At 49.8% G+C, this 12,574-nt stretch overlaps 1 protein-coding gene across 1 annotated transcript; it reads right to left on the reverse strand.

The window, feature by feature from the left end:
* Window positions 1-646: 646 nt before the first annotated feature.
* BIRC5 (baculoviral IAP repeat containing 5) lies at window positions 647-11,994 on the reverse strand. The gene is made up of 4 exons (XM_017879388.1): window positions 11,752-11,994; window positions 11,390-11,499; window positions 9,697-9,814; window positions 647-1,387 (listed from the first exon to the last, which is right to left on the reverse strand). The coding sequence occupies exons 1-4, from the start codon at window positions 11,860-11,862 to the stop codon at window positions 1,298-1,300; spliced, it is 429 nt and encodes a 142-aa protein (XP_017734877.1). The 5' UTR covers window positions 11,863-11,994; the 3' UTR covers window positions 647-1,297.
* Window positions 11,995-12,574: the final 580 nt, after the last annotated feature.

Consider the following 12,574-nt stretch of genomic DNA (forward strand, 5'->3'; position numbering starts at 1 on the left):
AGCCCTGCGGGAGCTGCCGCCGCCAAAGAAAGCAGGGGACCTGGGAGGACTGCATCCCTCCCCCGTGTGGAGAACGTGACAGATGTGAAGGTGGGGCTGACAGACACACGGCCTGCAGCAGCCCAGCCAGTCCCACACAGCATCGAGCCAAGTCATTTAAAAAAGATTCAGGTCGGCCGGGCGCGGTGGCTCAAGCCTGTAATCCCAGCACTTTGGGAGGCCGAGACGGGCGGATCACGAGGTCAGGAGATCGAGACCATCCTGGCTAACACTGTGAAACCCCGTCTCTACTAAAAAATACAAAAAACTAACCGGGCGAGGTGGCGGGCGCCTGTAGTCCCAGCTACTCGGGAGGCGGAGGCAGGAGAATGGCGTGAACCCGGGAGGCGGAGCTTGCAATGAGCTGAGATCCGGCCACTGCACTCCAGCCTGGGCCACAGAGCGAGACTCCGTCTCAAAAAAAAAAAAAAAGATTCAGGTCACTGCCTTTTTCTCAGGGAGGAGCAGCCAGCATGTGCCCCGCAGCTCACTGGGCCTGTCTAATCACACAGCAGTGGCAAAAGAAGTATCTGCTAGACGTTTCCTATCACTCTATTCTGTCTCCACATCCACCTGAAGTTCACCCCGTTTCCCCAATGACTTAGAATGGCTTTGTGCTTAGTTTTAATTGTAGTTTGTGCTATTCTGTGAATTAATTCAAACAAAATAAGAAAGACACATTGTGAAACAGTAGAGGAGCCGGAGACTGTCTCCATTCCCCTCCTCATCACACACAAGTCATGCATCTACCAAAAAAAAAAAAAAAAAAAAAGTGGCCTCTGAGGCAGCACAGGTGTGACAGATGAGAAACCTGCAGCTCAGATTCAACAGGCACCTGCCAAGTCCACACTCAGGACTGTGTGACAGCCTCAACAACATGAGGTCCAGACACATTCACTGTGGAAGGCTCTGCCCACGTGAACAAAGCCGTCAGCTCTAGCAAAAGGGACACCGCCTTCTTCCTCCCCTACTTCTCACCTGGTAAGTCCGGGAATCAAGAAGACAAAAATGAGCCAAAAAAAAAAAAAAAGAGAAAGGCAGTCACTGTTATCAGCAGCACCCGCTGCACAGGTAGAAGCACCTCTAGTGCCACTTTCAAGACAAAACAAGATACAGCTGAAATATCTAATTGGAAAATATTGATCTTCTCCTTTCCCAAGGCATTGCTAAGGGTCCCACAGGAAGGCTGGTGGCACCAGGGAATAAACCCTGGAAGTGGCGCAACCACTCTGGGACCAGGCAGCTCCAGCCAGAGGCCTCAGTCCATGGCAGCCAGCTGCTCGATGGCACAGCGCACTTTCTTCGCAGTTTCCTCAAATTCTTTCTTCTTATTGTTGGTTTCCTTTGCCTGGAAATAAAGAATAGACACGTGACACTGAAACCAGAGCTTCCCAGTCACATGCTGTAGATAAGATGACAAAGGAAAAAACAGGGAACACTGATAGAGCACCTAAATCAACTGGGCACTGGGCTGGGGCAGATTCCCAGCGACCTGAGACAAACATCCTGATTCAGATCAGCTCCTCTAGTTTAAGCTGCCTCCTAATCATCAAATAACAGAAAACATGGATGGAGCGCTTGGCTATGCACCCAGCACCATTCTACCGGCTTCACTCCATTAACTGATTTATGCTCACAGTGACCCTGCGGTGGGTGCTCCCATCTCTCTACTATACAGATGAGGAAACCGAAGTCTAGCCTCAAGCAGCCACTCCAAGTATCCAGCTAGTCTAGGTACCCAGCTAGTCTAGGTACCCAGCTAGTCTAGGTATCCAGCTAGTCTAGGTTATCCAGCTAGTCTAGGTATCCAGCTAGTCTAGGGACCCAGCTAGTCTAGGGACCCAGCTAGTCTAGGGACCCAGCTAGTCTAGGTATCCAGCTAGTCTAGGTTATCCAGCTAGTCTAGGTATCCAGCTAGTCTAGGGACCCAGCTAGTCTAGGTATCCAGCTAGTCTAGGTACCCAGCTAGTCTAGGCAGGGCTCTGCTCTTCACCACCGCCCTAGCTTTCTCCTGAAACTCCTGGAGGAAAGTCCAGAGTCTTCCTCTTCATGTCCAGCAAACAGACCCTGGCAAACATCAGGCTCTTCCTTGAACAGAAATTCTTTTTGCTTCCAGTCCCTCCCTGAATCTGGCTTCCAATATTTTCATTCTGCTAACAGAGCTCTCTCCTCAAGGGCAAATGACAACCACATTAGCAAATCCAGGGACCCCCTTCCCTATCATTTTTTTTATTCACCCTAACTCCTCTGCTACATTAAAAAACAAAAACCTTTATTGGGTTAAATTTGTTTTCTGATAGAGGTTACCTTAAAAAAATTACTTTATTTCTTTGAGACAGACTTTTGATCTTGTTGCCCAGGCTGGAGTGCAAAGGCGTGATCTCAGCTCACTGCAACGCCTCCTGGGTACAAGAGATTCTCCTGCCACAGCCTCCTGAGTAGCTGGGATTACAGGCATGCGCCACCACGCCTGGCTAATTTTGTATTTTTAATAGACACGGGGTTTCTCCATGTTGGTCAGGCTGGTCTTGAACTCCCGACTTCAGGTGATCTACCCGCCTGGGCCTCCCAAAGTGCTGGGATTATAGGCGTGAGCCACTGCGCCCAGCCAAAAAATTACTTTTCAGTATGTACTTTATATATCCTAAGTTTTACCTCATGTATAATAATTTGTAATTTATTTTTATATACATTTATAATTTGTAAATTATTAATTGAAAGAAAATTTAATTTAAAAATAATAAATTGATAAAAAAAACAGTGCACCTTTGTTTTTTTTTTTAGAGACAGGGTCTCACTCTGTCACCCAGGCTGGAATGCACTGGCAAGATCATGGCTTACTGCAGCTTTGACCTCCAAGGCTCAAAGTGATCCTCCCACCCCAGCCTCCTGAGTAGTTGAGACTACAGGCACATGCCACCATGCCTGGCTAATTTTGTGTGAATTTTTTGAAGAGATGAGGTCTGGCCACATTGCCCAGGCTCACCTCAAAACTCCTGGGCTCAATCAATCCTCCTGCCTTGGCCTCCCAAAGTGCTGGGATTCAGGCACAAGCCACTGCACCTGGCCCAACAATGCACCTTGTAATGGACTGTAATGGACAACTCTGCAGTCCCAGGGAGCATCACCTTTACTGATATGGAAAGATAACCATGGCTTTAAAAAATACACACACACACACACACACACACACACACACATAGATTATTCAGTTTCTTCTTCACTTTCAAAAAAGCATAAAATTAACAAAGCTCCTTTGCATACATACTATAATTTAACCACCCCAATGTGGAGGTCAATATCTCCATTTTATACATTTTTCCACTAAAGGGAGGGGGGCAAACACAAGAACTCTCACTATTGAAAAATAAAACAGGCCGGGCGCAATGGCTCATGCCTGTAATCCTAGCACTTTGGGAGGCCGAGGTGGGCAGATCATGAGGTCAGGAGTTCAAGACCAGCCTGGCCAACATGGTGAAACCCTGTCTCTACTACAAATAAAAAACTAAGCTGGGTGTGGTGGTGGGCGCCTGTAATCCCAGCTACTCAGGAGGCTGAGGCAGGAGAATCATTTGAACCCGAGAGGCGGAGGTTGCAGTGAGTGAGATCTCACCATTGTACACCAGCCTGGGTGACAGGGCAAGACTCTGTCTCAAAAGAAAAAAAAAAAAAGAAAAAAAAAAACAGGCCAGGTGCAGTGGCTCACGCCTGTAAAACTCACTGACAAAACTTCTGGCTGGGTGTGATGGCTCAAGCCTATAACCCCAACACTTTGGGAGGCCAAAGCAGGAGGATCAGTTGAGCCCAGAAGTATAAGACCACCTTGGGCAATGTACCAAGACCACTGTCTCTACAAAAAATTTAAAATTTGGGCTGGGCACGGTGGCTCATGCCTGTAATCCCAGCACTCTGGGAGGCTGAGGCGGGCAGATCACCTGAGGTCAAGAATTCGAGACCAGCCTGGCCAACATGGTGAAACCCTGTCTCTACTAAAAATATAAAAAAATTAGCCACGCGTGGTGGTGGGCACCTGCAATCCCAGCTACTCGGGAGGCAGAGGTTGCAGTAAGCCAAGAACGTGCCATTGTATTCCAGCCTGGGCGACAAGAGTGAAACTCTGTCTCAAAAAAAAAAAAAAAAAGAAAAAAAAAATTAAATTAGCCAGGCATGGCGGCATGTGCCTGTAGTCCCAGCTACTGGGGAGGCCGAGGCAGGAGGATCGCTTGAGTCCAGGAGGTCAAGGCTATAGTGAGCTGTGATTGCGCCACTGTATGTCAGCCTGAGCAACAGAGCAAGACCCCATCTCTGAAAACAAACAAAAAACTCCTGCCGCCCAGGTCTACAACTCGCCTCTCCTTCTAGTGCTTCGTTTTGTCCTCATTGCAAGTATTTATCAAGTAAACTTTTTTTTTTTTTTTTTTGAGATGGAGTCTCGCTCTGTCGCCCAGGCTGGAGTGCAGTGGCCGGATCTCAGCTCACTGCAAGCTCCGCCTCCTGGGTTTACGCCATTCTCCTGCCTCAGCCTCCCGAGTAGCTGGGACTACAGGCGCCCGCCAAGTTTTTTTTTTTTTTTGTATTTTTTAGTAGAGACAGGGTTTCACCGTGTTAGCCAGGATGGTCTCAATCTCCTGACCTCGTGATCCGCCCATCTCGGCCTCCCAAAGTGCCTGGATTACAGGCTTGAGCCACCGCGCCCGGCCTCAAGTAAACTATTATGAATAACTAAGTTGCTCTGTTTATTTCCACATTAAATTTATTCCCCGATCGATTTTCACATTGGTTCTAATTTATTTCATTATTTCAAAAGCTAAGCACCGAGGCAGCAGCAGAAACAAGAATCAGTGCCCAGTGCAGCGCCCTGAGTGGCCAGCCTCAGCTTCCACAGCAGCGCCCTCCTGGCACCCTGGCAAGGCAGCAGACAGGGGCATCCTGCCGTCAAGTCTGGGATCTTGGGAATCCCTAGCATCACCAGCAACAGCATCCTTGTCTGCAGGATTTGTGTAGCACAACACGCGTGCCTGTGGTCCCAGCTACTTGGGAGGCTAAGGTGGGAGGATCATTTGAGCTCAGGAGATTGAGGCTGAAGTGAGCCAAGATCACACCACTGCACTCAGCCTGCGTGACAGAGTAAGACCCTGTCTCAAAAAAAAAAATTATATTGTTTCAGAATTAAACTAATAAAAACAAATCCATAAAAGTATTCTGTATTCTGAATTGCGGAAAACAAAAAACAGTTCAAAATAAAAGCCAAGCAGCTTTTTAAATCTCCCCACTTTTCTCAAAGGCTGGAATGTCTCCCCTCATTCCAATCTGGCTGGGTCTGTCAGGAGATGGAGACCAAGGGGTCTCCTGCGGGGGCTGAGGCCTCTACTTCTGCGTCCTGCCCCTTCAGCTCACACATCCTGAAAGTCTGCTTTTCTTAATCTCATCTTCAAACAGGTGAGTCGACTTCCCATACCAGACTGCATCTTCACCCCTGTAACCCTAGAGCAGAGCACCCCGCAGCGTCCACCAGCACTTCAGGGCTTTCTGGAACTGGACTGTGTCAGATTTCAGTTGCTCTATTTGCAATGGCAACAACCCTCTGTCTTTCTCAGTGCTCTGGGACCTGGCTTCCAGCCCACGCCTCCACATCCCCTGCTGCTCCCCTGTGCTCATGATGGTTCCAGGCACACAAGCTGCTCCTTGTCTAAAACAGGGCTTGGCAAGCCAGGGCCTGCTGGCCAAATCCATCCAGCCCGTCATGGCCTTTTTTTGTCCAGCCCATGGGCTAAGAATGCTTTTTATGTTTCTAAAAGGTTGTGAAAAACTACAACAAAAGGCAATATGCAACAGAGGCTGTGACCCACGAGGGCCAAGGGATGATCTGTGGCACACTACAGAAAAGCTGGCTGACCTCTGATCCAGAAAAAGATGATCCCCAGGCCACTTTCCAGTTTCCACGCTGCAGCTCCCACAACCTCAACCGGGTGACGAGCTCGCCCACAGCATGATTCACCCACCACTGGCCTCTTCCCTCTTCCCGACAAAACGCTATCTTAGTCCTTAGCACTTAAAAGCCACTATATTGAGGCCAGGCGTGGTGGTACACGCCTGTAATCCCAGCACTTCGGGAGGCCAAGGCGGGCAGATCACTTGAGGCCAGGAGTTCGAGACTGGCTTAGCCAACATGGCAAAACCCTGTCTCTGCTGAAAATACAAAAGTTAGCTGGGCCTGGTGGCACACACCTATAATCCCAGCTACTTGGGAGCCTGAGGCACAAGAATCACTTGAACCTGGGAGATGGAGTTCGCAGTGAGCCAAGATCGCACCACCGCCCTCCAGCCTGGGCGACTGAGTGTCACCCTGTGTCAAATTTTTAAAAAGCCACATATAAGGACAGAATTATTTTACGCTGATTTCTAAAAAGGAATACAATTTTCAAGCTGAAAAGGAACCTGAGAAACCGTGGAACGGGGGGTCTAACCTCTATTTAGCAAGGAAAGTGTGACCACGACTGGCGTCACAACGTCTCCTGACTCTCCGCCCAGGGCTTTGCTACAAGGATATGGAATCCCCCATTATTTATTCTGTGTGGGGCTGCTAGACTTAGGAAATAAGAATATTCGATGCCCAGGCTGGGCGCAGTAGCTCACACCTGTAATCCCAGAGCTTTGGGAGGCTGAGGCAGGCAGATCACTTGAGGTCAGGAGTTTGAGACCAGCCTGACCAACATGATGAAACCCTGTCTCTACTAAAAATACAAAAATTAGCTGGGCCTGGTGGCATGGGCCATTAATCCCAGCTACTTGGGAGGCTGAGGCAGCGTGCACTGCACTGCAGCCTGAGTGACAGAGCAAAACTCTGTCTCAAAAAAAAAAAAAGAAAAAGAAAAAGCTGGGCACGGTGGCTCACGCCTGTAATCCCAGCACTTTGGGAGGCCGAGATTGGCGGATCATGAGGTCAGGAGATGGAGACCATCCTGGCTACCACAGTGAAACGAAACCCCGTCTCTACTAAAAATACCAAAAAAATTAGCCGGACGTGGTGGTGGGCGCCTATAGTCCCAGCTAATCGGGAGGCTGAGGTAGGAGAATGGTGTGAACCCGGGAGGCGGAGCTTGTAGTGAGACGAGATCGTGCCACTGCACTCCAGCCTGGGCGACAGAGTGAGACTCTGCCTCAAAAAACAAAACAAAACAAAACAAAAAGCCAGGCATGGAGGCTCATGCCTGTAATCCCAGCACTCTGGGAGGCTAAAGAGGGCAGATCACAAGGTCAGGAGTTCAAGACCTGCCTGGCCAGCTTGGTGAAACCCCGTCTCTACTAAAAATACAAAAATTAGCCAGGCATGGTGGTGCGTGCCTGTAGTCCCAGCTACTCAGGAGGCTGAGGTAGGAGAATCGCTTGACCTCAGGAGGCAGAGATTGCAGTGAGCCGAGATGGCGCCACTGCACTCAAGCCTGGGTGACAGAGTGAGACTCCGTCTCAAAAAAAAAAAAAAAAATGCCCAGTTACATTTCAACTTCAGATAAATGACTACGTTTCGAGTAAATACTGACACAACATGTGGGATTTGCTTATACTAAAAAAGCATTCCTAGTCCATCCAAAATTCTGCTTTAACTGGAGCTCTAGTCTTCTCTGGCAAGCCTCATGCTCCACAACCTGGCTGCTCGGGAGCCACCCCTTTTGTGGACTCATGGCTTCACCTTCTGCTGTCACAATAGCCCAGCACAACTGGACAAGAGCCTGGAGGGAGTCACCTGAAGAAAACCCTTTGGGTCCTGATGGGCTGCTGCCTCTTTTTACCCCTTCCCCACATACCCTCTACTGTGTATTCCCAGACCTCTGTTCACACCACTGCCAGCACAGGAGCATGCGGCCGTGTGACACCCCATGTAGGTTTTCACGGAGGGCAGGAAGGCAATCCTAATGTTACAATGTGCCCACCCACCAAGGAACCTCAAGCTCAATATACCTTTACTAAGGGTACATGTTTTTCTGACCACACAACCCCAAGATCATACTCCAGGAGCTTTTTTTTTTCTTTTTTGAGACAGAGTCTTGCTCTGTCGCCAGGCTGGAGTGTAGTGGTGCTATCTTGGCTCACTGTAACCTCCGCCTCCCAGGTTCAAGCGATTCCCCTGCCTCAGCCTCCCGAGTAGCTGGGACTATAGGCGCACACCACCATGTCCAGATAAATTTTTGGATTTTTAGTACAGACAGGGTTTCACCATGTTGGCGAGGATGGTCTCAATCTCCTGACCTCGTGATCTGCCTGCCTCAGCCTCCCAAAGTGCTGGGATTACAGGCGTGAGCCACTGCGCTGACCTTTTTTTTTTTTTCCTGAGATAGACTCTTACTCTGGCGTGCAGTGGTGCAATCTTGGCTCACTGCAACCTCTGCCTCCCGGGTTTAAGAGATTATCCTGCCTCAGCCTCCCAAGTAGCTGGGATTACAAGTGCCCGCCACCATGCCCAGCTAATTTGTGTATTTTTAGTAGAGATGGTGTTTCATCATGTTGCCCAGGCTGGTCTCAAATTCCTGACTTCAAGTGATCTGCCCGCTTCAGCCTCCCAAGGTGCTGGGATTACAGGTGTGAGCCACCACGCCCGGCCACACTCCAGGAGCTTTAAAATCACACATATATCCTAGGGGCTTTAAAAATGATTCCTAGCTGGGTATGGTAGCTCATGCCTGTAATTTCAGCACTTTGGGAGGCCAAGGCAGAAGGATCCCTTGAGCTCAGGAGTTCAAGACCAGCCTGGACAACATAGGGAACCCTCATCTCTACAAAAATAAGTAAATAAATAAATAAAGTAGGTGGGCATGGTGGGGTGCGCCTGTAGTCCCAATTACTTGGGAGGATGAGGCAGGAGGATCACTTGAGCTCAGGAGTTCGAGGCTGCAGTGAGCTATGGGGTATCACTGCACTGCAGCCCAGGTGACAGAGTGAGTCCCTGTCTCAAAAAAATAAAAACAGCCAGGTGCAGTGGCTCACGCCTGTAATCCCAGCACTTTGGGAGGCTGAGGTGGGCGGATCACGAGGACAGGAGATCGAGACCATCCTGGCTAACATGGCGAAACCCTGTCTCTACTAAAAATACAAAAAAATTAGCTGGGCGTGGTGGCGGGTGCCTATAATCCCGGCTAGTTGGGAGGCTGAAGCAGGCAAACCGCTTGAGCCCGGGAGGCAGAAGTTGCAGTGAGCAGAGATCATGCCACTCCACTCCAGCTTGGGCAACAGAGTGAAACTCTGTCTCAGAGAAAAAAAAAAAAAAGCCAGGTGTGGTGGTTCACACCTGTAATCACAGCACTTTGGGAGGCCAAGGTGGGTGAACCATGAGGTCAGGAGTTTGAGACCAGCCTGGCCAGCATGCTGAAACCCCATCTCTACTAAAAATGCAAAAATTAGCTGGGTGTTGTGGCACGTGCCTGTAATTCCAGCTACTTGGGAGGCTGTGGTAGGAGAATCACTTGAACCCGAGAGGCGGAGTTTGCAGTGAGCCGAGATTGCGCCACTGCACTCCAGCCTGGGCAACAAGAGTGAAACTCCGTCCCAGAAAAAAACAAAAAATGCTTCCTGAGGAAAACACAGAGTCCCTTTGAGGGACTAGGTAGTTTAGTGCTAAAGACATTGAACAGGGTTTGAACAGTTCTTATTCCCAATACATACAATTTTGTTCTTGGCTCTTTCTCTGTCCAGTTTTAAAAATTCACCAAGGGTTAATTCTTCAAACTGCTTCTTGACAGAAAGGAAAGCACAACCGGATGAATGCTTTTTATGTTCCTCTCTAGAAAAATGAAAACAACAGCGGAAAGGCAGTTGAAGGGATTAAAGTGGCAGTCCACTCCCAACGGGCCACCTCCCCGCGCCCTCCACAGGCACACCCTGCTCTGCCTCAGGAGCAAGACATCAAGTCTGAAGTTGATGGCATCTGTGCTGTGCCCAAGCCACATTCCCATATGGCACCTCTTAGCACCTTCTCCTCCCTGTGGACATCTCCCCCCACATCTGTGTGGCTAATGTATCTATTTTATCTGGACTTCTTTAGCAATTAGTTGGAAAAGCGTTACATGGTGTAAGTTCAAAGGAATTACATGTCAAACCCCTCTAACATTCTCAAGGAACTGTTTGAAGTAATTTCATTTCACTGGTAATCCACTGTAAGGATTATTTACAGTAATCCACTGTAAGGATTAAGGGCAGAGAAAGGCATTATTGCCCAGGGTTCCCCAAGGGACCCGTCTAGCTCATACTCTCATTTCCTGCTAGGGGAGTCTCCCTGCATAGCTGATTATCACCGTTACCAGAACTGTATTACAATGAAAACATGGCCACCCAAAGTCCAAAAGGACAGCCAGTTGTAACTCTAATCTGAAAATATGACAACATTTATTCATTTTCAAGACGAATACCACTGATATTTTCCCAGTGATTACTGGGATGCAGTATAACCACCATAGCAAACATACGAAGAAAAACACAGCTACTCTCTTCTAGCCAACAAGAAAAACAACTGGGGTGATTCTCAAGGGAAAAAAATTCAAGTTGTGGAAGCAACTGATTCGGACAGAAAAAAAGGTGAGAAAAGGTTATAGCATTACAGTGTGGAAAGACATCATCTGAGTACAGAACTTCATTGTCATTAACTAGGCATCTTGAAGAAAAAAAGCCAAAACAACACCGAAGTACATGCTTTCTTTTTTTTTTTCAATTTTTTATTTTTATGACGGAGTCTCGCTCTGTTGCCCAGGCTGGAGTGCAATGGCACGATCTCTGTTCACTGCAACCTCCGCCTCCCAGGTTCAAGCGATTCTCCTGCCTCAGCCTCCCCAGTAGCTGGGATTACAGGTGCGTGCTACCAGGCCCGGCTAATTTCTGTATTTTTAGTAGAGCTGGGGTTTCGCCATGTTGGCCAGGCTGGTCTCAAACTCCTGACCTCAGGTGATCCGCCCACCTCAGCCTCCCAAAGTGTGAAGTGCACACTTTCACAGGGTAATTTTTGTGCTGTGTGGGTTATATTTCAATTAAACTTTTTAAAAAAATCTCAAGAAAAGCACTTGGACATCCCTGGCAGTTCACAACAACAGGGTCTGCTACTGTATTCTATTGAACATGAAAGGCATCAGGCATCTTATGTGAATGAGACTTTAACATCCACCCTAGGGGCATTTTGGTCAGATGAAATTTAATCAGGTTGTAAGGATCACCAAGGCACCAGTATACAGAGAGGTATCCGTTCACAGCAGCCGTTTAAGAAGCATTGAGGCTGGAAAGCAACCCTCCCATACTGTCTTCACAATTCAAATCTTTTGACAGCTCAGTTCAAAACAAAGCCCATCGTGGCTGGCCAGAGAAGACTTACATGGGGTCGTCATCTGGCTCCCAGCCTTCCAGCTCCTTGAAGCAGAAGAAACACTGCGCCAAGTCTGGCTCGTTCTCAGTGGGGCAGTGGATGAAGCCAGCCTCGGCCATCTGCAAGGGACAGCACAGCTCGTGAGTGGACTCGACAGCCCGGAACCCCGAGGCCCAGCCACGAAGGCCTCGATGGGGACAAAGCAAGGAGGGGAGGGCGGCTCGGACCCAAGGTGCCCAGCCACAGTGGCCTCGCTGGGGATAGGACAGGGAGGGGAGGGCGGCTCGTACCCCCGGGGCCCAGTCACACTGGCCTCGCTAGGGAAAGGGCAAGGAGGGTCTGGGGGACCGCAGGAGGCCGGGCAGTCTCACCCGCTCCGGGGTGCAGGCGCAGCCCTCCAAGAAGGGCCAGTTCTTGAATGTAGAGATGCGGTGGTCCCTGAGAAAGGGCTGCCAGGCAGAGGGCAACGTCGGGGCACCCATGCCGCCGCCGCCACCTCTGCCAACGGGTCCCGCGATTCAAATCTGGCGGTTAATGGCGCGCCGCGGGGCATGTCGGGAGCGCACGCCCTCTTAGGCGGGTCACCCCCCCGCGGCCTTCTGGGAGCAGAGGCGGGGCGGCGCGGGGCGTGCCGGGAGTTGTAGTCCTCCCGCCGAGCGGCTCTGCCCGTGCTGTCTGTGCACTCAGCAACCCCGCGCCAGCTCATCCCTGCCCATACCTAGCGCCCCCTCGACTGCTTTCAAAGAGCGCGTGCAGGCCGGGTGCAGTGGCTCACGCCTGTAATCCCAACACTTTGGGAGGCCTAGGCGGGAGCATCACTTGAGGCCAGGAGTTCAAGACCAGCCTGGCCATCATGGTGAAACCTTGTCTCTACTAAAAATACAAAAATTAGCCGGGCGTGGTGGTGCATGCCTGTAATCCCAAATACTCAGGAGGCCGAGGCAGGAGAATCGCTTGAACCTGGGAGGCAGAGGTTGCAGTGAGCTGAGATTGTGCCATTGCACTCCAGCCTGGGCAACAAGAGCGAAACTCAGTCTTAAAAAAAAAAAAAAGTCAGACAGGAGGGCTTTACAGGGCACCACCTCTGCAAAAACCAACCACTCCAGACAGGCATGAAGGACAAATACACAGGGGAGAGACGGAGTGCAGCAGACATCGCTGTCCCGGTGAGTACATTGCTGACTGCACGACCTG

Source organism: Rhinopithecus bieti, unplaced genomic scaffold (genome assembly GCF_001698545.2).
Source record: "Rhinopithecus bieti isolate Rb0 unplaced genomic scaffold, ASM169854v2 scaffold_9899, whole genome shotgun sequence".
Lineage (NCBI taxonomy): Eukaryota > Metazoa > Chordata > Mammalia > Primates > Cercopithecidae > Rhinopithecus > Rhinopithecus bieti.

Bases quoted from the DNA above. Each gene is read 5' to 3' on its own strand.
- BIRC5 (XM_017879388.1), bottom strand. From the start codon at position 11,862: ATGGGTGCCCCGACGTTGCCCTCTGCCTGGCAGCCCTTTCTCAGGGAC. The intron at 11,500-11,751 runs GTGAGACTGCCC...TGTCCCTTGCAG, and splicing joins GCGCCTGCACCCCGGAGCGG to ATGGCCGAGGCTGGCTTCAT. The intron at 9,815-11,389 runs GTAAGTCTTCTC...TCATTTTTCTAG, and splicing joins GAGCCAGATGACGACCCCAT to AGAGGAACATAAAAAGCATT.